This window comes from Convolutriloba macropyga, chromosome 14 (genome assembly GCF_964194025.1).
Source record: "Convolutriloba macropyga chromosome 14, txConMacr16.3, whole genome shotgun sequence".
Lineage (NCBI taxonomy): Eukaryota > Metazoa > Xenacoelomorpha > Acoela > Convolutidae > Convolutriloba > Convolutriloba macropyga.
The window spans coordinates 44,285,463-44,312,256 of record NC_134481.1 but is presented as its reverse complement, the minus strand read 5'-3'; the positions used below and the strand labels follow the sequence as shown (position 1 = coordinate 44,312,256).

The window sequence follows — 26,794 nt, the reverse complement described above, 5'->3', positions numbered from 1 at the left end:
TACCATAAACCAAAATTAAATCACTGTAAAACTTATGAAAAACTTTCGTATATCGCATAGAAAAATCTTTCAATCTCCTTTGGTTGTTTCAACTTAATAATTATGAGATAACAAGTTTTCAGCATAATTTGAGCAAAATGATTTACAAGTCTCAGATTAAATATCTTATGATTGTTTTTGGTGTCAATAATCTGATGAAAATGGCAAAATGGTACATTTATTTGAACGTTCACACAAAAATGTGTTGTACTAAATACTTTTCCACAGACAAAAAAAAACATTGTTTCGAGCAAAGAATTATTTTTCCAGTAATAAAGTAATAAAAAGTTTTCTCCAGGAGAACGCTAAATCTGTTAGCATGAACATAATAAAGATTTATTAAATTTAAACCTCTAGACGTTCCGTGCTGCAAAACTCCATTTTTCGGTTGTTTCGATAGTATCTTGCAATCAAAATGTTCTATTATGAAAAATTTTTAAATTCTCCACATTGAACTTATACATAATTTAGCTATGAGACACGAAACGAAGTACACCGAAGCCCATATTGGCGACATGATAGATTCATTTTCCTTATCAAATTTTTTTTTACAAATTTACTGATCTTGAGGTACAGGAGGATCAATTTTTTTGTTGATGTCATATGGCTGTGAATAATTAGAAGAAAGCATTGAAAGAGTCGCTCAATTTTTCCCACTTTTTTGCGATCTCTCGCCAAATTGCTTAAAAGTTTGCTCTCTACAAATGAAATCAACGGCCGAGAACCAACAAAATTTTTCATAAATAAAAAGATTTTTAAGACTATTGTTGAACAAAAATCAAGCAGATCATCAAATATTTATAGAAAAACGCATACAACAAACAATTTTTGCAAGTCTAGACCCCCCCAAGAGATCAGTTAGGTTCCATTTTTTGAAAAATGCAGCCAGCTAGACATACTAGCAATTAAAATCCATATATATTTAATTTTTTTTCACTGTTTATTAAAAAGTTTTTCAAAAAATTTTAACCTGTTAATTAAGAAATCAAAAGAAAACTATTTTAATGCCACGTTTACCAATTTTTTATCAAGGCATAAATTAATTGAAAAGGAGTGTTTTATTCACTGATGTTCAATTAGGACACAGAATTGTCAGTAAATTCGAAAAGTACCCCATAAAAAAGACTTTTGAGCATTGTTTTGACTTTTTTTGCTCACAAAAATTGTTCATTCAAAAACAAGTTAACTGGCGCGTTTTTTTTCTGCGCCGTTGATTGGGCAAGTTGAGCGAATACGATATAGTCACGCAAAGTCATAGATGCAAATTTAGCTAAATATGGTTTTACTATCGACTTGGTTTGCTAATTAATCACTGCTCATAGTGTGGTCGGCTGGTGCCAAAAGTCAGCTCTTTAAAATTAGATTTCTTTGATCTTTTTGCTGCGGCGCTGAAAATTAATTTTTGACGTCTATAAGCGAAAACATTGTTCTACAAATTCATCGTAGCTCGCAGTTTTCTATGAGAGTTTTACAAATAGTGACTTTAACAGTCATTAAAAAATCTTCAATTAGAAGTTGTGAACATAATTTAAATGAGCACCGAAATTGAAGAAGCGGCCAAAGCGATTCCTCGCCAGGAAAGGAGGCGGTCCAGTGGAAAACCGGGCGATGTTCTGTTTGTGAACGAAAATCGGGACCGAAAGTTCAGCGATATTACAGATAAAAACCCAAAATCGCCCCCTGTGAACGAACAAGACACGTCGATAACGTCTGTTGATGACGACACGACTAAAGAGAAAAATGGTCCGAAAAAATCAGAAAGTAACGGACTGGATTCTGTGAAATTTTCGAAGACTCCAGGAGCTGGAAAGAATCCTAGTGCGATGACTAATGGTTAGAAAACTTACAAACTTGATTGTTCAGTTATGATAGCAAAATATAAATAGATAAATAGCTGGAAATAAAAATTGTGGTGTTTCAAAAAAAAATTCTGATTACAATCCTGCTAAGTTTAGTAAGCATAGAAACTGCTTGATAAACTCTGAAAAAATACTGATCAGTGTATATTTGACATGAACAGGGAATGTACAAGTGTAAACATGTCTATATACAGCTCTGGATTTCTACTGTTCAGTACTGAAATACTCTGGGTGGTCAGCCCGGGTTTCCACAGTTAAATTTTTACGTACAGGTTTCTTTGAAAAAATAAGCCTCCGAGGAGAGACTGTTGAAACCATTTGATTACAGAAATGAGAACAATTCAAGGTGTTCAAGAAAGATTTAGTTTCTTGGAGCTACTGTGTGCTTTCGAGCTCATGGCAAGTTTAAGCCACTCTGATAAAAATTCCAAGTCCATATTTTTTGCAGTGAAAAGAAAAGTGTTGACATTTTTGCTAAAGCATGAAACAACATGATCTGAAAATCGCAAGATCTGAAAACAGGGGGGGGGGGGGGGGGGGGGGACAGGGGCTGGGAGGTCAATAAAGAAAAACCTCCGTGTCTAGTTGGCCTTTATTTAGGATCCAATTGTAAGTGTTCTTTTAACTGTATTCTTTTTAGGGAAGAAAACCCCAGATGTCGAGAATCCAGTTGAAGTCAAAAAGACGCCAGAAGAAACAGGAGGAGGAGCTGGAGAAGAAAACTCCGAAGATCCGCCTCAGATTGACACAATTGGCGATCTCATCGGTCATTTTATTGAAAATACTGGTGAGTTTAGAGACGCATTGTTTACCCTCGTTTTAGAAACCAAAGATTCCTCACCCCAAAGTGCAAGTTTATTTTGCATGATTACAATCATATTAGATATATGACGATTAAAGTAACAGTGAGTCAAAATTTATGTAACCATTGCAACTGAATGTACTTTTTATTAAATTTTGATTAGAGAATTTGAATTTACTTTTCCAAAAAATGAAAAAAACAGTAACAAGTATTTTGATATTATCGTGCAAGATAACACTTCATAATCATTACTCGGATTATTTGATTGAAAAAGTTACTGTTTTGTTGAAGGAAGATAACAGATTTCTTTCCACTTTACCCCCATTCCATGTTTTCCTTAAACTTTGCTTTTTGTTTTTTTAACGCGTACAGGTTCTTTATTTCCTCCGGGTCTCGAAGAGCATGCTCAAAACATTTAAGTGCGAAAACGCCAAAATTTCTTTTTGCGACTTTATGCTTTCTTTTTTTCTATATAGAACTGTATACAGACTTTATGCTTGCTTTTTTTCAGTAACAGCAACATATGAGCCCTAATAATTGAAAAGGATAATTTTGTCACGTTTTTACAAGAGTAGTTTTTGAGCGTCAGCTCCGATTTCTGTTTTTTTTTCGGTTCATCATTCTAAATATGGACTTTATGAACGTTTTTTGAACAGCATGTTTATGTTTCCTAAAGCAGAATCTGAAATTCACTGAGGCTTGATACACATGCATCAGATTACTTGCATCAGATAAATTAACATTGAAATGAGTTATATTGAGCTTTATGGATGACGATTTTTTTCTATTAAAGCGCTATTATTGCTGCTCTTTTTGTAACCTATGCCATTACATCTTATATACCATTAATCACTTATTAAAACTAAAATTTCTACTAAAACTTACTTGAATTTTTCTCGTGGCGTTCTAAACCAGTGACTATACTCAGTTTCTAACAATATCAATTAAGCAACAAAGGGGTTCGAAAAACTTTGTTAGGCTCTTTTGTCTCCAATAGAAACGGAAAAAGTGTATCTGAAGTTTGGCACAATCACCCTGCAATGCTAAATTTGCACAAGTAAAATTGATTTAAATTGTTAACATTACCCACAACCGTGTTTTCAAATTAGGGTTGTAATCTTGCGTCAACAATTGCGACAGAAAGCAATTTTAGTCCCATTTTGCTTCAACGTAGAAAATGTTGTTCAAATTAATTCACAATGCATGTTTTTAAGCTAGCGTGGAGAACAGTGACACGTGTTCGTAGCTGTTAGACATACACTGACCGTCACTGTTGTCCGCACAGTCACTTGGTCACAGTATCTAATTTCCATGATTGTTAACGACTTGGTGTCAGTTTGAACGAAATGAAAAAAATAATTAGCTATTGATTGCAAAAAACTCAAATTGCGAATAAGGAAACAAGGAGGCTCGCTAATGTGCGTTCGCACATTCGCACATGATGTTCCGACCCGAGCTCATCTACATTTTTGACTTAATTGTCAACTAAATGAAGAGATAACAAAAATAGATGTTTGAGTTTTTAAAAAATGTTACAAAACCTAATTACTAATTGAATTACTTATTGCCATGCCTCATTACAGAACTCACGAGATCTGCCATTGAAAAGACTACGAGAAAAAACAACAAACAACAAAATACGCAAAAACAAAAATTTCTTGGCAGAAACCCAATAAATAAATTTAAAAGCACGTAGTAACAACGTCAAATGCAATCAGATAAAAAATTAACTACACAAAATTAGTTTTTCCTAAATATACAGCAGGTGGATGTTTCTGAAAGAGACTAGGTAGCAATTCGACTAAGAGCAGAAAAAATGATGTTAAAATCAAAAATCAATCAACTTATTTTCAACCAAATAATAACCAAATAAACCAAGTCTAATGAGTCTTTGGCTTATATCAAAATAAATCCTAATAAATTTACTGAAACGTCATGATGAAACCAATGAGACCTGACGTTGGTTAGGCTAAGCCATAGGAACGGACTAAAGACGAAGAAAATTTCAAAACATTACGAACAATTTGCAAAAACACAAATTATTGAAGCCATTAAATTCATTAGCTATTATCTGAAAATTATGTTTTGCTATTTCAATTTTTAAATACAATAAATCAGCTAAAATTATACTGAAAGAATAAATAAGTTCATTTGGACCACATTTGAAAATCATTGGGATCTGTTATTAATTGAATGTGCTAAGAGAAGAGAAAAAGAAACACAAATACACCTATCCTAAAATTTTTATGAAAAAGCTTCTTGTCCACCAAACAAAAAATCAGTTTGCACCTATTATCAGTTAACACTTCAAATGTTGAAATTCAAGGAATTGGATAGGATCTCTCAATGAAGAGATTAAGTTACAAGTTGACGAAAAAAATAACAAAATCTGAAAATTATTTGCAAATGTATAATATCATAAACTCTCAGGCTTTTCGTTATAAACTGACTACTTTGGGTATCATCATTCATTTAACCGGCAATAACAAACTTATGAGGCCGGTCAGTACTTTACGGCTACCTAAAGAATAGAACAACGGCAAAAAAAACGAACTGAAAAAAATAATCGAGAAAAGTGTCAAAGCCTTTAGAGAAAGAACATTTCGGTAAAAATTTTTCTGTTTTCCATTAATTTTTCAACAGCAACGGGATTGTTTTTATTGTTACAAAATGACTTGAAAAACAACAACTTTAAACAAATAAATTAAATTCACGAAATTTTTCAGAAAACTATTTGTATCAAAGCAATTAAATTCAATAGCTTTCAATGGAAATGATTAAACACGCTAAATTATTCTTCGATGGGAGGGCAATAATATTCTTTATTTTTAAGTTATCGATAACTCATCACAATAATTCGCATGGCAATGAAAATACATTAAGACCGCAAAATTTTTTGAAAACCCACGGTATAAACGTCATTAAAATCAATAGCTTTCAATGGAAGCAATTAAAAACGCTAAATTATGCCAAGATGTGACAAAAAAAAATTTGTTGTCCAAAAATTATCAATAAGAGATTACAGCATGTCATTGACTATGAAAACAACAACAATTACAGACTAAAACAAAAATTCAGTGAAAAAGTGCGACAAGAAAGTGTCGAAGTCATTTAAACCATAAACTTTTCTCTGAAACCGTAATCTACGATATATTGAACTAATCTCTAAGCCAATGGGAACTTGAAATATCAGAATAATGTTATCAGATTTCACAAGGAACCAAAATTACGAAAAAAAATTATGCAAAAAAAAATTATGAAAATTTGTGCATCGAAGTAAAAAAACCAATAGTTAGAAGATAAAACCGCTATCTAGATAAATTTGCGTTTTATTAGAAAGGAAAGGGTTTCTGTTCTGTCATTACTGCGACTGACTCACAATTCACAGAATCAGGTTTGAGATTGATTAATGATCAAAAAGAACTTTTCAAGAAAACGTAGAGAATTAACACCCATTAGATTCAATAGCTTTCAACGAACGTCATAAAAAACGCTGAAGTATGCCACAATGTGATTGCACGGATATTTTTATGCAGCGTTAATCAATAAGACATCACAATATGACTTATGCTCATCAAAACAAACTACAACTAGAGGCAGAAACCAAAAATTTTCGTAGAATAGCGCGAGAAGAAAGTGTCGAAGCCATTTAAACCATAAGATTTTCTCTGAAAACTATAGCTATACTCCATTGAAAAAATTTTCTAAGCAAATGGGAGCTATTAATATTAGGATAACAGGATAAGATTTCAAAAGGAACCAATAATACAAAAAGTCCAAAAATTAGATAGAAAAAAATGAAATCTTGTGCCAAGGAAGTCATATAACCAATAGTTAGAAGATAAAACCGCCAACTAGATAACTTTTGTTGAAGTACAAAAAAAGTGGTTCTGCCTTTGCTGAGACTGACTTACATTTCACGAAAGAAAGCTTAAGATTGAATTATGTTTAAAAAATTAAAAAAAAAAAACATTTTTTAAGTCTTAACAGCCTTTAAATTCAATACCTTCCAATGAAAATCAATAAATAAACCCAATTAAATCATTATGTGTGGACAAAGATGTTTGTCATGTATAGGTAATCATTAAGACATCACAATAAGTTTTATGACTATGAAGAAAATACAATAAAAAAGTGCGAAAGAAATTGTTGAAGCCACTTAAACCATAATTTTTTTCTCTGAAAATTATATCTATGATCCATTGAACGTGTTCGCTAAAAAAATGGGAGCCATCCATTTCAGGACAACGTGATAAGGTTTCAAAAGGAACCAACAATACGAGAGGTCTAAAAATTAAAGCTTTATATGAAATAATGTGGCATTAAAGCCATTTAACCAATAGTTAGAAGATAAAACCGCTAACTAGATTATTTTTTGGTTGCAGTAATAAGGAGCGGGCTGTTGTTGTTACTGAGACTGACTTACAGTCCACAAAAATAAGTTAATGGATAGTTAACATTTAAAAAAATTCAAAAACTTTTTTCAATGTCTTAACAGCCATTAGCTGTCAGCTCAAAGCACTAGATAGGCCACTTAATGATCATTACCAAACTTATTGCGCTTTTAGTCGACGAATTTATGCCATAGGATTCCAAAATTTAGTGAAACTTCAAGAAGAAAATCAAAATTTCATTTAAAATTTCGAAAATTGAGATACGAATCCAAAAAATACATGAGCGATCCCTTGGAAATAAATTTTTTGTTCCTTGGGATTCATTTGAGGTTTAAATGAGGTTTATCAGTAACGAAACCTTAATATGAAAAGTGGCTAGTCTCTAGTTGACTGAAAAAAAACAAAAATTTCTAAGAAAAAAGTGCTGTCAAATAGAATTCGATTGATATCCCGTGTTCACATGAAAATTTGAACCTCGATAACTCCTCTAAAAGAAGACGAAAAGTTTCTACGAAAAATTTCTAAAAAAAGAGCTGTCAAATAGAATTCGATTTTTTATTGTAAACGTACCTATGACACCAGAACTAGTCTTTTTATTGCGTGTTCACATGAAAATTTGAACCTCGATAAATCCTCGAAAAAAAAATGAAATTAATTTTTTTACTTCGAATTGTACGCTGGATGAGCTTTTTAATGATACCACTCATATTTCTCTACGATGAATATATCGATCGGCCAAAATTGTCTGAACAAATAAAAACCATTTGAGTATATAGTTGCTCCCCCACATGTGGGGTCGGAACAATAAATTTCCAGTTTCACCAATAGCCACATCACGACTCACAAGAACAATTAGGTCTTTTAGCTGATTTGGGTCTTAAATAACTATAAAAGAATTCATGCAATAAAATCCTAAATTTAGCATAATTGTTAAGTTGTTAGTGAATATATGTGACAAAATTAATGGACTTTCGTGGTTTTTCGTCACGGTTAATTTACCGGTTTTTAACCGTGAACAATTTTTAATTATAAAAAAACAATATGACAAAGTTTTGTCACTTTTGATCAGGAAAAGCCCAAAATGTCTAAAAATTATGAAATGCTGCTTTTGCAATGCAATGCAATAAACATAACCAAATATTCAAAGTATTTTTCATAGTCTATTTGAGTCCATTTTCTAAATTACTGAAAATAGTCGAGACATCTCTTACAAGTTAACATATATATACTAAGTATGATTAAAATAACATCGCGGATAGAAAACTACCACTATTAGGAGGTCAAACGGGGGCAATGTTTAAGTGCCGAACGCTTTGAAAAAAAACCGCTTAGTGCATTTATTTTGAGTGATCAAAATTTAATCCTTAAAGAATGTTTTGGCTTGAATTGGGAGGTCTTTCAGTGCATTCGGAGTTCTATTCGAAAAATCCCTTCCCACGAAAACGAAGATCAACCCAAGATCTTGAAAACAGTCCAGATTTACCGGATGGTTCGAATGCCGAAAATGAAGACCAGCCAGAAATTGACACAATTGGTGATCTAATTGGGCATTTCATAGAAAATACTGGTTAGTTTTAGGAACCCTAAAAGATTGCTCATTTGGTCTGGATACATTTTGTTTGTGCATTTTTTAAAACTGGCTTCATAACACAATTGTTTTCATAGTTTTTCTCTGTAGAATTTGTCCATCTTAGGACCCTTATAAAATAGACCGCCATCAGCGACAAAGCGAGCGCATTTTTTGTTCACACAGACTCCTGAAAACAAAATTGTGTTGGTTGGGGGGGGGGGGGGGGGGGGGGGGGCAAACTTAGAGCCAGTCCCATTTTTACCTGTTACATCGCCAAATTTGGTAAATATTGAAGAACAACAGTAAGAGATTGATTTATTTTTCACTCAACAAATATTTTGCAGCGGTGGTCTGGACTTCATTTTCATCAGTTAGTCATTCAAAGACGTTTTACTAGTTAAAATTACTCAGAGCCGCGCTGAAACAAACAGTTTTTGTTGCTTTTATTAGAGCGTGTACTCTTTTTTTTTTACTACTGTGAGCTGTTTAGAAAGCATTTAAAAAGTTGGTCACCGTTGCGGCAAAAACGTGGATCTAACGGCTCCAAAATTACAAGCAGTTTTTAAACGAAAACTTACCAAGATCAAGTCTCGAAGGCTCATTGAGCTAACAAAAGCTTAATATTTTTAAGATGCATGCCATGAAAATCAAATATAAGGGAATTTGTTTATTTTGAATGGGCTATTTGTATATCATGGGTCATTATTCAAATTCTAAGAAAGTTTGTTCAACAATTGACAGAAGAAGAAAAAATTACTACTAATGAAGTTTTTACTCCAATATTAATTTCCTGTCGCAAACAGCTCATTGAGATATAAATTAACCAGCAAATGCAAAAAAAATTTATAACTCTTGAAGCCTTTTTTCTAATTGAGGAAAAAGACTTGATTGTCGCTAAATCAAAGAACTGAGAGTGGCCATCTCTTAAACGAAAATCTGAGAGACTGACTGAAAAAAATACTAACAAAAAATGTAAGCTATATTCCCTTTAAAGTCTTTCACAATGAATTGTGATTTGTCCAGCAAAAAATCAAGTTTCACCAAATCGATCAGCAAATTTCTTTTAACAGTGTTTTTGAACTGATAAGGCATTGAAAAATGATAATCAGTTTTGATAAGGCATAGAAAAATGATAATCATTTTTGAAAAAACAAGGCGGCTCGGTAATGTGCGATGGCACATAAAGTTCCGACCCCGCCCATCCACAATTTTGGCATAATTGTCTGCCAAATGAGGAACAGATAGAAAAACCCAAAACTTATTTTTTGCGAATCCCAAAAAAGCCCAAGTCTTTTTCAAAAAATTCTGTATGAACGATAAGATAGCCTCCAAAGCAAATAAATCAGTGGAGTAAAAATTGATGCATTAGACTGCTGTAATATGTCAATATTAAGAAAGCGAGTCAAGACGAACAGCAAAATCAAACAACAACAACAACAACAACAAACATTAATTACATCAAAAAATTTATGTTCCTCTTAAAAACTAAATTTAATAACAAAGTCAACATACCGTCAGATAAACCTAAAACTAAACAAAAATAAAAAATAAATCACCAGAAAACATATACGACCAGTCCATAAAAAGGTTTGGTAACAATTATACAAAAAAGAACAAAAACAGTAAAGTAAAAAAATTAACTTATTTTTTTGAAACAGTTAACTTCAAAGTAATAAATACCATTAGGAATCAATTAATATTACCACAAAGTTACGACTACCACTGCTTCTATAGAAGGGCATTAGGACCTGTCCTTATTCATTTTTTAAAGCGGCTAAAAAGAACAACAAAGAACAAACAAAATTTCAATTGAAACTTGCCAGAAAACGCTGTCAAAACCGTCAAGCCAAATTTTGGCACTCAAAATATATTTTATTGCGCCTTCTTCAAACAGCTATAATGTAGTACGTGGCCATTCATCAGTAAGACTAGGTAACAAGTAGACAAAAAAGCGAAGTGCTAAAGTATGTAATACTTTTAATTTTTTTTCGAAACAATATTACATTCAATGTCAAGACAGGCATGAATTACAAAAAGAACTATTTAAATAGGGTCGTTTATTCATGAAAAGGAAGCCCTCGAGAACTGTAATTATCCAGAATATTTCTTGCATCTACAAAAAGAACGTCGAGTATGACAAAAATCAAATTAATTTACTTTTTTTTGTGAAAAACCGGTGTCGAAGTCAGTAAGGTCATAACAAATTCTTTAAAAAAAGATTTTGGGACACCAATCCTTTTTATTCCCTTGACACCCATAATGTCATATTTGACCTGTAATTAACTAATGAGATTAGGTAACAAAAAAAAACATAAAAAGAACAAAATTGCGAAGTTAAAAAGTTTTTTTTTAATTTTATAAAACGATTGTTTTCAAAGTCATGAAAGCCATCAGCTATCTACTAATATCAGAATATCGGTTCGTCTATTCTTCCATGAAAAACCAATGAAAGCTATCATTATACAGGAAATTTCATACGACCGAAACGACAAAGTATAAATGACAGTTAGAGACAAAATTAAAAAATTCAATTGATTTCTTCAAGAAAGAGGCGTCGAGGCGGTTAAAACGATGATGTATATCTTTCAGGATTTTAATACGTTCAATTTGGTGTTATTCTTAATGCTAATAAGGTAACATGAGAACTGTCAATAATGTGATAATGTGACAAAATTAAAGAGAAAACGTGAAAAACTGGCAAATATCAAAACAAACAAAAATCTGAAATCTTGTAGTATCAAAGCCAGAAAACAATAACTTCAGGCTTAGAATTGAAACCGAAAATAAATGTTAAATCAGTAGAAAGAAGAAGCAGTCTTTCTTTGCTGACACTAAGCTTAAGAAATTAAGAGAAAAATAGAGGAAAAGTTAATTAAGCCATTATTTATTGAAAAGTCAATTATTTTTAAAGAAAGAAACGACAATAAACTTTCAATTAAAAAACTAAATGCATTAGCTTGGAGCTGTTTAGCAAGCAAATTGGTTGGACCTATCACTCCTGAGCTTTGATTTGATATGTTCTGTTCTTTATTATTAAAAAAAACTCTTTTTTTTAAAAAAAAAAAGACCGACTGATTACAAACCGTTTTTTTGGATTGTAACAGTCCAAGAATAGCGCAAAACTAGCCCTGCTATTACATATTGTCCGTTAGAAACAATTGATTTTTCGATTGTTGTAGATATAGATAATTTGTTAGTTGAAAACTCAAAATAAATTCTGCATTTTTGATAATCAACAAGTAAAGTTAGCAAAAAACGGCAAAGTTTTAATTACAGTGCACTCTCAGCGGACTCTGAAGTAGAAAAACCCCCTCTCTGAGTCTACAAAGGTTGTATGAGTGTTGTTTGGGGGTGTACTGTCGGCAAATTTAATCAAAGTGGACTAAAGTAGCTTAATTCGTGCTGTTTTTGATGAAAAAGGCTAAAATTTGAAATGTTTATCCAGATTTTTTGACCAAAAAGTTAAATCAAAACAATCAACAATGCTTGTTTGTCTTCAAAATAAAAATCAACGACACTTTTTTAAAAAATTATAACAATTTTTAGCAAAATTGACGAAAATTTAGGCAAAAATTCCGGAAAATGTGAATAAAAACAACGTGAAATGACTCTTCTTTTCTCAGAAGTTTAAACCTCGATAACTCTCTGTAGAAAACGAAAATTAAAAAGATCTTTTTAATTCCATATTTTACGCTGGACGAGCTTTCTAATGATACCAGTCTCAACTCTCTACGATGAAAATATCGAGCGGCGAAAATTCACGGAACAAAAAAAACCCATTTGAGTATATAGTTCCTCCCCCCTCAAGAGGGTCGGAACAATTATCGATAAATCAGTCCTAAAATACTGCCAATGTTCTATAATTACATGAATTGGTCGGGGGGTCTATAAGTTCTTTCTCTTTTAATGAAAGAAAAACGCTTATTGCAATTATTTTGAGCGGTCGAAATCAAATCCTTGAAAAAACGTTTTGTCTTGAAATGGGAAGTCTTTCAGTGCATTCGGAGTTCTATTCGAAAAATCCCTTCCCACGAAAACGAAGACAACGGTGGTCTGGACTTCATTTTCATCAGTTAGTCATTCAAAGACGTTTTACTAGTTCAAAATACACAGCGCCGCGCTGAAACAAACAGTTTTGTTGCTTTTATTAGAGCGTGTGCTCTTTTTTTTACTACTGTGAGCTATTTAGAAAGCATTTAAAAAGTTTTCCACCGTTGCTGCAAAAATTTAGATCTAACGGCTGCAAAATTACAAGCAGTTTTTAAACGAAAACTTACCAAGATCAAGTCTCGAAGGCTCATTGAGCTAACAAAAGCTTAATATTTTTAAGATGCATGCCATGAAAATCAAATATAAGGGAATTTGTTTATTTTGAATGGGCTATTTATATATCATGGGTCATTATTCAAATTCTAAGAAAGTTTGTTCAACAATTGACAGAAGAAGAAAAAATTACTACTAATGAAGTTTTTACTCCAATATTAATTTCCTGTCGCAAACAGCTCATTGAGATATAAATTAACCAGCAAATGCAAAAAAAATTTATAACTCTTGAAGCCTTTTTTCTAATTGAGGAAAAAGACTTGATTGTCGCTAAATCAAAGAACTGAGAGTGGCCATCTCTTAAACGAAAATCTGAGAGACTGACTGAAAAAAATACTAACAAAAAATGTAAGCTATATTTCCTTTAAAGTCTTTCACAATGAGTTGTGATTTGTCCAGCAAAAAATCAAGTTTCACAAATCGATCAGCAAATTTCTTTTAACAGTGTTTTTGAACTGATAAGGCATTGAAAAATGATAATCAGTTTTGATAAGGCATAGAAAAATGATAGTCATTTTTGAAAAAAAAATAATTTACACAAGAGTCCAAAGAATTGTTTCCAATAAGCCAATCAAGTCATAAGACGGAATAATATCCATTAAAATTGGAAACCCCGTGATTTTTGAAGTCTCCAGGTATTGTTCGTATCATTGTAGCACTTATTTGACCCAAGTTAACGCAGTTTCTTTATAATATGCCCTCAGAAAATTTCCGCAGAGACTATTAGTTAGAAGCTTCAGAGAGAACATCCTAATTTAAGTTTTCCATAAGGAATATTTGACATAACTCTACCGGAAACTGTCAAGTGGAAAAATTTGACTTAACTTCATCCTTTAATTGTCTAAAGAGATGACGCCTTGAGAACCAAGAAAGAACGAGAAAAGGGTTATAAGAGAAGACCAAGTTCGAGATTTGGTGGTGAATTTTGGAAAAAATGCGGTGAAAAACGGTGAAAAAAATAGTTTTCACCGCTTTTTTCCTTCATCTTTTTGCCGTGAATGCGGAGAATCGCGGTAAATTGTTTATTTTCACTGCGTTCTCAGTAAGAAGCCCAAGTTCGAGAGCTCAAAAACAGTTTTTGTAATGGTCCCGGTTCAAGAATTCGTGGTGAATTTTCGTAAGAAATGAGGTGAAAAAAATTTCACCGCCTATGCCTCACATCTTTTTGCGGTGAATGCGGTGAATTATTTATTTTCACCGCGTTGACTGAGAAGCTTCCTTACAAGGGTTCAAAGCTCTTACCTCCTGCATGCCTCCAACTTCTTAGTCCTCTGCGCCAACTCTCACTTACTTCTATGACATTTCTTGTGAATTTAAATCAGATTCAGTAAACGTTGGAAAGCCAATGCGGTGAAGTGTTGTATGAAATGCGGTGAATTTTTGTAAAAAATGCGGTGAAATGCGGTGAATGTTTTTACCGCATTCACCGCAATCACCGCATTTCTTACAAAAATTCACCGCATTCACCGCATTTCTTACAAAAGGTCACCCATAAACCTCGACCCGGGGTTAGAAAACGGGGCTTGAGATGCGGGTTCGAATCCTGTACTGAGCCAGATTAGAGACCCCCTATCAAGGCAAGCAATAGAAATTGAATTCAGCCTGGTTTATCGTTGTTAAATTTTACATAGAATTTTTGAAGTTTTCAGAAGTTTATAGTGCTGAAATGTTAGGGAAGATGTGAAAAAATACTTCAAGAATGAACAAGAAATTGCTCAGCACAAAATTTCTCTAATTTCCTTGCATGCAAAACCTAACTATAAGGAAACAAAAGTTTTCCATGTTAAAATATTTGCTTGTTTTGTTTTTTGAATGGCATGACGTTAACAATCTTGGACAACTTTTTTACCTCAAAGCTGTACCGAAACTTACTGACAGTGTTGCTTTCAATTTAGATTGTTTAAACTTTTTATGTCATTTTCCGATGTTTATCACCTCAAAATAATACCTTTAAAATTTTTTTGTTGGAATTCAAAATTTTGTAATAATCTTGCGAAATTTTTGCCAGCTTCTGAAACTAGATCGGCTCTTTTTCTACCAATTAAAGGTGTGAATCGATATCTATCGTTGCATTATTTAAGTGTTCGAACTATACTTTTTTGAGCGTTCAAACAAGATTCAGATAATGCAAGATTCTCGCAAATTTTAGATCTGCTGACCCCCAAGGGTTGTTCAACTTTTTAAATTTTGTTCAGGTACCCCAGCAGTCCAAGACGTGGCCCAGATCAACGGGATAGAATTGATTCCTCGGTTTTTCTGGCGAGTGATTTGGGCACTGGTCTGGCTCATTTGCTGGTTTGGGTTCATCTACCAAATGACTCTACTCACTCTCAAATTCGATGACTCGCCAGGTAAGACAAAGTTTCGCAATAATTTTAATTTTTGAAACTTCTCCTTTGACGCCACCAACCCTACCCCCCCCCCTCCCCCCAAAAATTAACCCCCCAATTAGGCTTTCTCTCATTTCGGTATTTAGGTACTGTAACCGGGTGAATGGGCGACGTGGAAATTAGTTTATTATAGCGTAAAAACGTGTGACTTGTGGAATGAAAACAATTCAATATCAATTTGGAAACTGAAAAATGAGCAGCTAGCACCATTTAGACAAGCAGAAGAGAACACACTCCGTACTTCAGGTTGAAGTATAAACGAGCACAAAGGAACTGGGAAACAGTTTTTAACTCCAAAACTACTATTCAAAGACTGGAATGCTCAATTGTCAAAAAAGCTCTTGAGGAATGGAATAGAATAACTATTCAGCTAAATCCCTAGAACAGAAAAAAAATTGCGTCAGAAAAAAAATTGCGTCAGAAAAAAATCCATCCTTTTCAGCAGTTTGCAAACTCTAGCAACTACTCGTCTTTTGGTGCCATCCACTAGCGAGAAATCAAATTTAAAAAACTTAATTGGGTCCTTTTATCCTTATTCTTGTTGGCCCTTGATCGAGCTAGCCAAAAAAGAATCATACTAATTGATCACACAAATTTAATTCATTTTAATTTGCCGTCTCTTCACTACTGGGCAGTCCTCTTACAATAAATAATTTTTTACAATTACTTGAGATTTAAACAGTGTTTTGTTTTACATAAGTTTGTCCCAGATTTTCACCATAGCACATTGCGACAAGTGGGGCATATAAAACTAATAATGTATTATATTTGAATTATATGTGCTTAGGGTCATTCGCTTCCACACACGCTTGGAACTTTAATATTAAAAAAAATGAATCGTTAAAAATTATTACACCATCAAGTTTCTATATTCAATTTATTGGACATCGGTCGCGTAATTAACTTACGTAAAATGAGCCCATGGAGAAATTACAGTGGTCACAGCGAAGACCATTGCACAGTTTGAACTCCGAGTATGATTCAGAAGTAAAATAAAAACCAATGATACGCATGGCTACTGATTTGTGTTTTTGAACACATAAAAATAATTTGCCTATGATGCTTTTGAGGGCTTTACCTTAATTTCAGTCTTAATACGATCGAGGAGCGGAAATAACGGGAAAAAGTTAGTACAAAAAATATAGCCGGAAACAGCTCAAAGAGTTGTGCAATATTATCACTAACATAAAATATGAAAAAATAAAATAAATAAAAATAAAAACGAAAAAATTAACAGCCTGGAGAAACTAGACACTGTTTGAAAAAATGCAGACTCATTTTCTAGTTTAGGGGTCTGGGTACGTGGAGGTGGAAGGGGATTGGTGGGGATCGGGGAAGTATGTAGGTTTGGCTTGCAGTTATTATGTGGCGGGGTATTGGGTGTCGTAGGTAATAGGTAAATAAGTGGGAATAGATAGGGTGGGCATGTGGGTGGGGATGTCTGTAGTCTTAAAAATGAGAAGAGCGTGTTATGAGAAAACAATTTCTCAAAATGGCATTTCAACCTGGGATACTGCAAGCAGCTCCTAATTAATATAGTCTCAAAATTAAGCTTGTGTTGAAGTCCCATGTTCGCAAAGAGAAGCCAAAGTTCAAAACAAAAGTCAAGTGTTCAAGTCATGACCAAATTTGCTTTAGCTAAAAAGACATGTAGCCTCACCCAATATAATATTATAAAAAAACAAACGGAAATTTAGTTAGACAAAGTTTTTCGTTACTAATAGGGTCAGGTGCGGAAGGGGGCACCTAGGTGGAGTAGGGGTTCGTTAGGTGGTTGGAGGAGGTAGGCGTGGGGAGCGTAGTTGGGGGGGGGGGGGGTGGGCAAATGATTGATACCAACATATCCACCTTACTGTACATTACAAACTATACAATTCTAATATTCCGATGTTCAAAAGCACAAGTCAGGGTTCAAATAAGGGAGTAAATGTTCAAATGAAATAAGTCAAAATAAAAAGAAGTCAAAAGTCATGAAAAAAATTGCTTTAGCTTATCAAAAGTGAACAACAGCAATACCCCTCTTCGATTCGTAATAGTAAATAATAAGGTTGTCCTATCTCAAAGTTTATGTGAGCAACATCTTTGTGTCTAAATTGTCTATGAGTGAGAGCTTCATAGGCTTTTCAGTTTGTTTATTTACAGATAATAGTGGTACTTTTGAGTACTGCGATTTGAAATAGAATCATAGGCAAATTGTCCCAGCTCCTTATCAACATTAACAACATATGAACATATGGAAACCGCGGTTTTTTTGGAAAAAAATAAATTGATGAATTAGAATCCAAGAGAGCAAAAAAGTGTTGAAAATACAGAAAAAAAATAAGCCAAAAACTGTTGAGAAATCGGTAATTAAAACACATTTTCTAAAAAATTTTCTTCCTGCACTTTTGTTGGCAAAAGTATACTTATTAAAGACAATGATCACTGTCAAGCTATTTTTCGCACGTTAGTACTAAACATCGGGGACAAATCAAGTGCTTTTATTACGAACAATGTTTGGTATCAGATTATTTTAGGGAAATGGATAGTTACACCAGTTTGTGTAAAGCTCTCAAAGTATGTCTTTTTTAATGATACTCTCACACGTTCAATATTGTTGCTCAAAGCTTCTTCGGTGCTTTCTCCGAAAAAAAGGGCTCCTACTTTGTTTTCAGTTACTTAAATTGTGTATAAAAAATTAATTGTGCTTCAAATCTTCTAGGCATGCACTAAAACTTTAAAAAAGACTGATTTAAACTTAACTTTAAGTGCTTTAATATTATGAAGAGAGAGAGAGAGAGAGAGAGAGAGAGAGAGAGAGAGAGAGAGAGAGAGAGAGTTCTAACTATCACTTTATTTGGCAATTGTTTAATTCAAAAAAGCTAAAGAATCAATTTATCAGCAGTGATTATAGAACTTTTTTAACGGGTAGGTTTTGACAAAAATTTGAAAAAAAATCTCATTTCAGCCGTTATCAAATAATGCATTGCTTGATTAAAGCTTTGGAAGAAAATTTGTCGAAGAGTGTTTAAATCTCACACGATAACAATTAAGCTTCTTAAAGTCTTACAAGAGATACGTTTGCCTGACAAAATAATTTTTATTTCCTAATAAAACCTGAAAAAATGAACGTAAAGCTTGCAGGATATTTCAGTACTTTGATCAAAAAGAAATCACCTCAAGTTTGATTTGAACCATGCATAGTGTTAATAACTATAAATGCTGCTGGTAACATATTCCAGTTCTCGATGCTTTTAGATATCAGGCCTTTTTATATATAAGCAAGCTATTGTTCTCCTATGATCCGCTTAACTTTTAAGCATAGCGATATTATTGTTATAAAAACGACAAAAATCTCACCTCTATTGCGATGTCATTTTTTCACAAGGTATAATAAGAGAACTACAGTGGCCATTTTATTAAAAACTGGATTCAGGTGATTCTCATACTTTTACTCTGTATCAATTCTTATACTAAGGTAGTTTTAGCTTTTATCAATTTTTATAGTTTTGCCTTTGATGAAATATTGTCATTTTGTGTTTAATTAAATATTTATCTTTTCCTTCCGATATTCTGCCTACTTTTTCCGATATGTTCTCTTAATTTTAAGAGATAAATTCTCTCTCAAATTTTCATATCATGATGGTATCAGCTAAAACTGAACGATGCCCAATCCCATTTCAATTTGGTCGGAGAAGCAGTCACTAATGTATAAGTAAAAGATTAGAGGATTAAAAGCTCTCAATTATATTATATTCTCATATTCTTACATTCTTATAGTTAGTTTTGCATAGTTATAAAGAATTCCACATTTAGAAAAATATAAAAATCTTATCAATTTTAATACATTTTCTTACAAGCTTAAAATTCCGGCATCAGTGATTGTGAGCTATTTGGTGCCGATTTGCAAAAAAGTGGTGTGTCTTTTTTGTAGTGTATGTCAATGTGGAAGTCCTTTCTGAGGACTTCCTAGAATTCCCCAGTGTGACTTTGTGCAACATAAACCCAGTTAAGAAGAGTCAGCTGTTCGCAATTGAGAAGTTCCGCACTCTGGCATCCCTGGACGATTCCTCTGCCTACAATATCCAGAAAGAAGTCATGGACGACGCTGGAGTTGCGGACCAGAGCAGTGAGCAATTTGAAAATTAATTTTTCAAGCCATAGATTAACATTAAAATAAAATTTTTTACTAGTTTTGACTCAATTTCTGCCAAAAATACGTCTTTTCCTAGGCTGAAGTCCCGCTCATTATCAAGCGATTTTATTGTCAGCTTACAACGAGGGGGCGGGAGAGGGTGTGTTGAGGTGCGCTTACCATTACACTTGACAAGTACCCCAGTACCCCCGTCAAAGTTAGCCTGTCGTCTGGTTGTCGCTCTACATTCATTTTTACAGGACAATATCAAAACTCTAGAATTGTGAAACACTGAATTAATTCTCTGTTAATACTCAGCATCTCAGAATAAAAATTAAGCAAAATTTTATAATTTGTTCAATCAGATTTATTAACGAGCTTAGGAATAAATTTCAGTAAGCTAACTTCCAGTTCGAATTTATGAATCGTTGCTATATGTATAAAAACAGCATAATTGGGTGAGGGTGAAATTTTTCCATGCCCACTTAAGTGCTCAAAATTGGCTGAAATTATGTAAGAAGTGCGCTGAAGATGCGCTGAATTTTTGAATTTCCAACGCCTTTTCAAAGTTTCAGCACATTTCTTACATAATTTCAGCGCATTTCTTACATAATTTCAGCGCATTCAGCGCATTTCTTACATAATTTCAGCGCATTTCTTACATAATTTCAGCCAATTCAGCGCATTTCTTACATAATTTCAGCCAATTCAGCGCATTTCTTACATAATTTCAGCCAATTCAGCGCATTTCTTACATAATTTCAGACAATTAACCGCATTTCTTACATAATTTCAGCCAATTCAGCGCAATTCTTACATAATTTCAGCGCATTTCTTACATAATTTCAGCCAATTCAGCGCATTTCTTACATAATTTCAGCCAATTCAGCGCATTTCTTACATAATTTCAGCGCATTCAACGGCGCTGACATCTCGACCCGGGTTAAGCTGGGTTGAGCTCCATCATACCCAGTATCATTTTGTGGATCTATTCTGTTTTGCCCCCCCCCCCCCCCCCCAGCTTAGTGAGCATAAATTTGTATGACCCCCAGCCGCACGTGCTATTTGCTTACATAGTAACGTGCTATATAACAACATATAATTTGTAACTGGGGGTCATGAAACAGAATAGATCCCATTTTGTTTTAGTAACGTGCGCATCGACTGATAGTGACGACGAGCGAATGTTCCAATGTGATGACAACTCATTTTGCATTCCTCAAGCATGGCAGTGCGATGGCACAGACGACTGTGATGACAAGAGTGACGAGACCAATTGCACCGCTTGGTACCCCGAACCAGGTTCTTAACTCACGTCTCCATTTGCCCAACTTTCGAAGAGCCGGGGAAAAAGGGTCAAATTTGTGCGGGCGAATTACCATTTTTGAGCGTTTAAATCTGGAAAGTCTGATCAGAGGTCATTTCAGTTTGGATAGTCTGATATTAGCTCAATTTGGGCCTGGACCTCAACCTGGGTTATTCTTAGCAGTTTTAGTTGATAAGAAAATGACAATTAAGTAAAGGGGTGTCTAATTTGCTCTAGCCCGCATAAGTATTTTAGGAAACGCAGGCGTTAAGTTATGCCAGCAAAAACGAAAAGAAAGAAGATAACAAAAATAAACAATGATTACATTCAATGAAAAAGTTTTATTTACTAGCGAAAAATAAGAAAAATACCCATAAATTTAATCCTGAAAGCTCTCTCTAAAAATAACTTTAGTTGGCTTAGCAGAATAGCGTGTGAAAAAAAGCAAATTTATTTGATCAGCCATTTGAGAAATGACTATCTGTTGTTCCTATTAAATCGCAGCTATTAGCCTGACTCTTCAATTATTTGTTTGTTGAAAAAAGTACTATAATAACTAATCTGAAATATTTAAATATCAAAAAGTCAAGGCACTCGCAAAAACATCATCGTTGAATATGAAGTTAACAAATGAAAATGCTTTGTTTATAAATCCAAATTTTGTGTTGTAAAATCTTCCTTTTTGAAGTTCAAGCGACTCATTTCTCAAGTTTGAAAAACCAATCTTTAATAGGCAGTTCTGAATAGCCACACAACTAGAGAAATTTCTAGAAGAACAGATAAGCCTAATTAAAACGACAGTTCATCAAAAAGTTTCTAAAATTTTGCCCTAATCAAGACATGATGTGAATCTGGCAAGATTATGCAAGAGGATGTTAATCTCGCCAGAAAATCTTAAAAATGCAAATACAATTCAGCTATTTCTGTTTTCTTGCTGGCTGTAGAATTTTTTATCTCGTTGAAACAAAATTGATTAACGTTGACAATGATACAGGAGTAAAAGTCTTTAAGTTTCCAAATTTAATCAGTTTTGCTAGAGTTTTGGTGAAATTTAATGCCAATAGATATTGATGTCACAGAGGTACTCAAATTGCCAAGGGCAAATCTAACTGATCTGAGTATCTCTTATCCATTTTTTATTTCAATACATTTGAAATTGAACAACTTCAAAAAAAAGATCAATACTTTAGCAAAATCGCCAAAACTGAAGAGAATTGCACAGCCGTTGTTTGCAAAAGTGTTCAAAAGTTAACAGCGAAGTCGAAATAAAAAGCTTTGTATACTAATTTTCCCGCACTACAAAAAAACTTTCTTGCTCATTTTAAGAATCCCATTTCCGCACTGTGTGTAACTGTATTCAACAATTTATTTAATTCTAATCCGCACTGATTGTATCTATAAACCCCAATTTTGCCTAATTTAATGCGCCCTTTTGAGCATTTATAGATGGATTAAGGCTTTCGAAGTTGATAGCATTTAAGTTCATATTTTGGCTGTTTTGTCTTTAAACAAAACAATTAGGTTAAGTTATCTATCTATAAAACGAAGACTATTTCTTTAGCAACTTGTTTACATCCAATATCTCAAAGATTCAATATGGGGATTTTTAGTTAAAAAATCACACATGAATTGATTACCGTTTTTTTTTGATAATATCAACCAATGAGTGGTTTTGAATTAAATTTAACCAATAAGAAAATTCATTTGAATTGTTTCATTTTTGTTTTGTTTTTATTGGCAGCTGCTTACCGACAACTAAGATAAAAATTAGAAGGATTTCTAATTTAAAAATATTGAAAAAATTGGTTACTGTTTTCTGTTGTTTATTTCAATTGATGAGGAAGTGAATTTAGCCTATCAAAATGTTCCATTGAGTTTATTCAATATGTTTGTTCTGCGTCTATTTACAGGTGTCTAGTGACAGGAGTCCACTGATTTTGAGAATTTTGTACCTCTGCCGAAACATTCAATTGAGAAACATTTAAGTTAAACTTTATTGATACGAAGGATAATCAAACTGTTAGAATTAAAGCATCTGTATTCACGACTAACTCTCTAAATTTTTTAGATTGTGGAACAATTTCTAAGATAAGATTTGAACTAAGGCTTTTGATTTCTATTTAAGCTCAAATGCAAGTTTGATTCAGCGTTTTCTGCAATTTATTTCTCTCTCTCTCTCCCTGTCTGTGTTTCCCTGTCTCTTTGTTTAATTGTGTGCCTTGGGAACTTACAGTAATTGCTGTAGGATGCATTGCTGTTTATTTCTTGACCTGCAATCAAAAACTAATAGCGTACTCAACTATAATGCATTGATAAAGTATTAACAAATGTAGCAACGATTTCTCACAGCAGTGAAAATTGATAAACTCATTCTTAAATGGCAAATTTTCAAGTTTCAATCAATTTTTACAAGCTAAAATAATAAATATTTAACTACTCCCACATCCTAAATTATTAAAGCTTTAAACTAAATTTACATGCCCCAATGCGCTCATTAAATCAGTCAGAATTGTGGATCTTGAACGCATTTATAGCTTAATATACATACCTAACTTGAGCGATACAGTTTTGTTAGGACTCGTTGCCTATATTGCAACTTGAAACTATATCAATTCTACAAAAACTCTGGCGCTACTTCTGCTAAAAATATATGCTCAGCTTTTTTCCTAATTTTGCTGATTTTATGTATTTAACTTTCTGGCACCCTTTACCGTTGCGTATATTTTTTGGTATACCTCTGCGGAATAATATATAGCAGATTACTATTAAGTTTGACTCTGTTAATAGGAGATTTGAAGATTTGTATATTGTGGTGAAGATTTGTACTTGAAGCTAAAACCAGGCATCAATCTGCGAGGTCTTTGAACAAAAATATCTTAGAGTACTATGAAACAGTAAAGATAGAGCTTTTTATTAATGGAACATGATGAATCAGTACTATTAAACGATGGTCTGGGAAAGGAATCTTGTCAATGTTAGCAAATTCATGAAAACCAAAAAACCTAATTTTTTTATTTGCTTTTGTAGTATTTAAAAGGCAGTCAGTGGTAAGCGTATTGAGTCAACAATCTCTGCTAGCACATAATTAGCCCATCATGATAATACTTGGGCTGAACAGAACAATCTACCAAATATTAAAGACTACAAAAGATAAGAAATGTGACGTTAGGTTAGATTTTCAACATAAATTTGAAAACAAGAAATCAAAAATAATAAACAAGAAAGCTTGCAGAAATTCAAATTAGAAAATAACTCAGATATACATTAAAACTTTGCCCTCAGATATTTAAAAGAGACTGAAGCTAACGGTGGATACATATTGACCCCCCCCCTCCCCCCCCCCGCTTCTTTGCTCACGTACAATAATCGAAACAGAACAATAATCCAATTTCTTTTTTTCTAACCCTATTTTTTATGTTGAAGAATTTCTTACATTCAATTATGTTCATTATGACGTGTGTTGAGTCAAATTTGAGTTTCAATTAAATCCAGACTTCTCTTGTTAGTTTACAGTTGCATCTGGTAAAAAAACAGATTTTTTTACACAAATGAACCTACACAATTATTATAGCTTTTTGAGAGGCATTTTTAGAGGACTTTCAATTCCAATGCCTAGAATCTCAAACACCAATTCTGTTTTTTTGTCAGAAAACGAGGTCAAAAAGTTATTCGTTTTCCAATTTATCAAATAAGTAACAAATGACAAAATATTTTGGATTCGTTGAGGCGATATTCAATTATCATCGAGTGAGATTATATAGTGATGCTTGACAGCAATGTTCTACAATTGTTATCAAAGACTTGTAACAGCTTCAAGCTATGCTGTTCAACGCTTCAGCTCCAGCAAATTCAAGTTGACAAATTGTGGTAAAAATTTTTGCTTCAAAATTGATCAAATATTTTGTGGTCATTTTTGCGGCCGTTGTTTGATCATTATCTAGTTTTCATAACGAATGCGTTATTTCTGCTTTTTGCTTATTTCAGACAGGCTTGAATTTAAATTAGGCTCGAATTTGCTAAATTGAGCCAAGAAATCACATGAACTGTAAAATGTCAAGATCTGTTCGATAGTGAAAATAGAATCGAAGGAACAGGTCGTCAATACTTGCTCGTAATAAAAGTTTTGATTGGCATGACACGAATTTAGCTCCGTTGCAGGTTAAACAAACGGTTTTCTTACAAGCAAATCATGTGCTTTTACATAGAATTTTTTATGTGAGAAAATATATTACACATTTTTTTGTTTGTGATCAAAACAATGACAACCCCAGTCGGTCAAATAAGTTTATCTTACAACATTTTGCAAGATCTTATAATATCATGTCAAAATCTTCAAGATTTTGCAATATAAAGTTCTTTGTTGCAAGATCATGCAAGATTAACTTTTTCTCGAAAATATGTTAATAAAATTTTAAAATGAGCAAGATATGCAACATGTATTTCATTGATTGTTTAAATAATACAAATATTTCAAAAAAAAATAAACATTGATAAAAAATAAATGAATCGAAATCATGATATAAAAGAAAAACATGAGAGCACAAAACGTGTCATATAAAAGCAAGGAGCCTCGGAAATATGCGTACGCACATAATGTTCCGACCCCGCTCATCCACATTCCTGACTTAATTGGCTAACAAACGATAAAGAGATAGAAAACTTTCAAAAAACATACACATCGTTCAATAAACAACCAATGAAATACAACAATGCCTCGCTAGAAGGCCGATAAAAGGCGTTTATAAAAAGACTACTAGAAAAAACAATAATAAAAACCAAACGATATACATTACTTACGACCAAACTTCGACGTCTATAAAAAAAACTCATAACAAAATCTGACTAACATCAGAAACAAACCAAAACAGAACAATTTAACCTATGCTTCGTGAGAAAAGAAACGGAACCTGTCCACAATGCGACTGGTTAATAGCTCGACGAAAAAGAGCAAATTGGTGCGAAGATCAAAAACATTTTTCCTTCTTTCAAAACAGTTAATTTCACAGTTATTAATTTCATTACATATCAATTGAAATCACTACAATGTTCATTTATATCAACATAGAAAGCAATTGAGACATGTTAATTTCCAATGTTCGATTACGCAAAACTTCATAGCCAAGGGATCAACAATTTTTGTTATAATTTAAAAACAAACCAACCAAAAATCCTTTGAATTGTACAAATATTTAATAATCAAACATTTTATGAAATCTTGTAGTAACTGTAGTAACACAGCCAAGAAACTAACGTTTGAAGCTAAAACCGTTATAAAAATTAATTTATAGCTGACTGGAAACAGTTTGTGGACTGTGTTTAGGGAGACTGAGCTACAAATGGACCGCAAAACTATTAAAATTCGAAGCTCAAAAACCCAAATTTCTTTTGAAAACAATTATTTTCAAAGGTCATGAGAGATTTAGGATTACAACAAAAAACCTTGGATTAAATTTCCACACGTCAGGAAGCCAGTTGGGCTTGTTAATAGTGAGACTAAGTCTCGAGCCAACAAAAAAATCAAATTCATAAAGAAACCAAAACTTCAATAAATTTTGCGACATGACAGTTTTCAAGCACTATAATTATAAGATAATACCTGAAAGAACTCTAAATTGTCATTTTCTCTTCATCTCAACATCAACGAGTCTTCCTTATAGAAGGACTAATCAGACATGACAGCAAAAAGAAACCCAAAAATTGAACAGTACAGAAATCTCGAAAACTTTTTATGAAAATAAGTGATCGAAGCAATCAGTCAAAACGAATAAGCAAGCGCGAAAAAAATGATTGATTCTACAAAAATAATTGAGACATCTAATGAGTGAGATTGAATTAGATGTTGACGAAAATAAAAGCAAAGAGGAGACATGTGAAAAAAAGCCTGTTTTTTTTTGAATTTGATTAGAAAAAACAGCTATAAAATGAAATCATTGATTAGGTTGAGTTATAAGTCATGGGAAATCAAAAGAGGTCTATCGTTATGGGTATATGGCGTAT

The 26,794-nt window shown here is 33.1% G+C and overlaps 1 protein-coding gene across 1 annotated transcript in view; it reads left to right on the top strand.

Annotated features, from left to right (window-relative positions):
* The first annotated feature begins 1,424 nt into the window (after positions 1-1,424).
* Positions 1,425-26,794, top strand: part of LOC142352944 (uncharacterized) — a 60,586-nt gene continuing 35,216 nt past the window's right edge. Inside the window, exons 1-6 of the mRNA XM_075405101.1 lie at positions 1,425-1,872; positions 2,539-2,685; positions 8,497-8,661; positions 15,183-15,338; positions 19,291-19,485; positions 20,641-20,793. Coding sequence (XP_075261216.1) covers positions 1,572-1,872; positions 2,539-2,685; positions 8,497-8,661; positions 15,183-15,338; positions 19,291-19,485; positions 20,641-20,793 — 1,117 coding nt within the window. The 5' untranslated portion in view covers positions 1,425-1,571. The remainder of the gene's footprint in view (positions 1,873-2,538; positions 2,686-8,496; positions 8,662-15,182; positions 15,339-19,290; positions 19,486-20,640; positions 20,794-26,794) is intronic.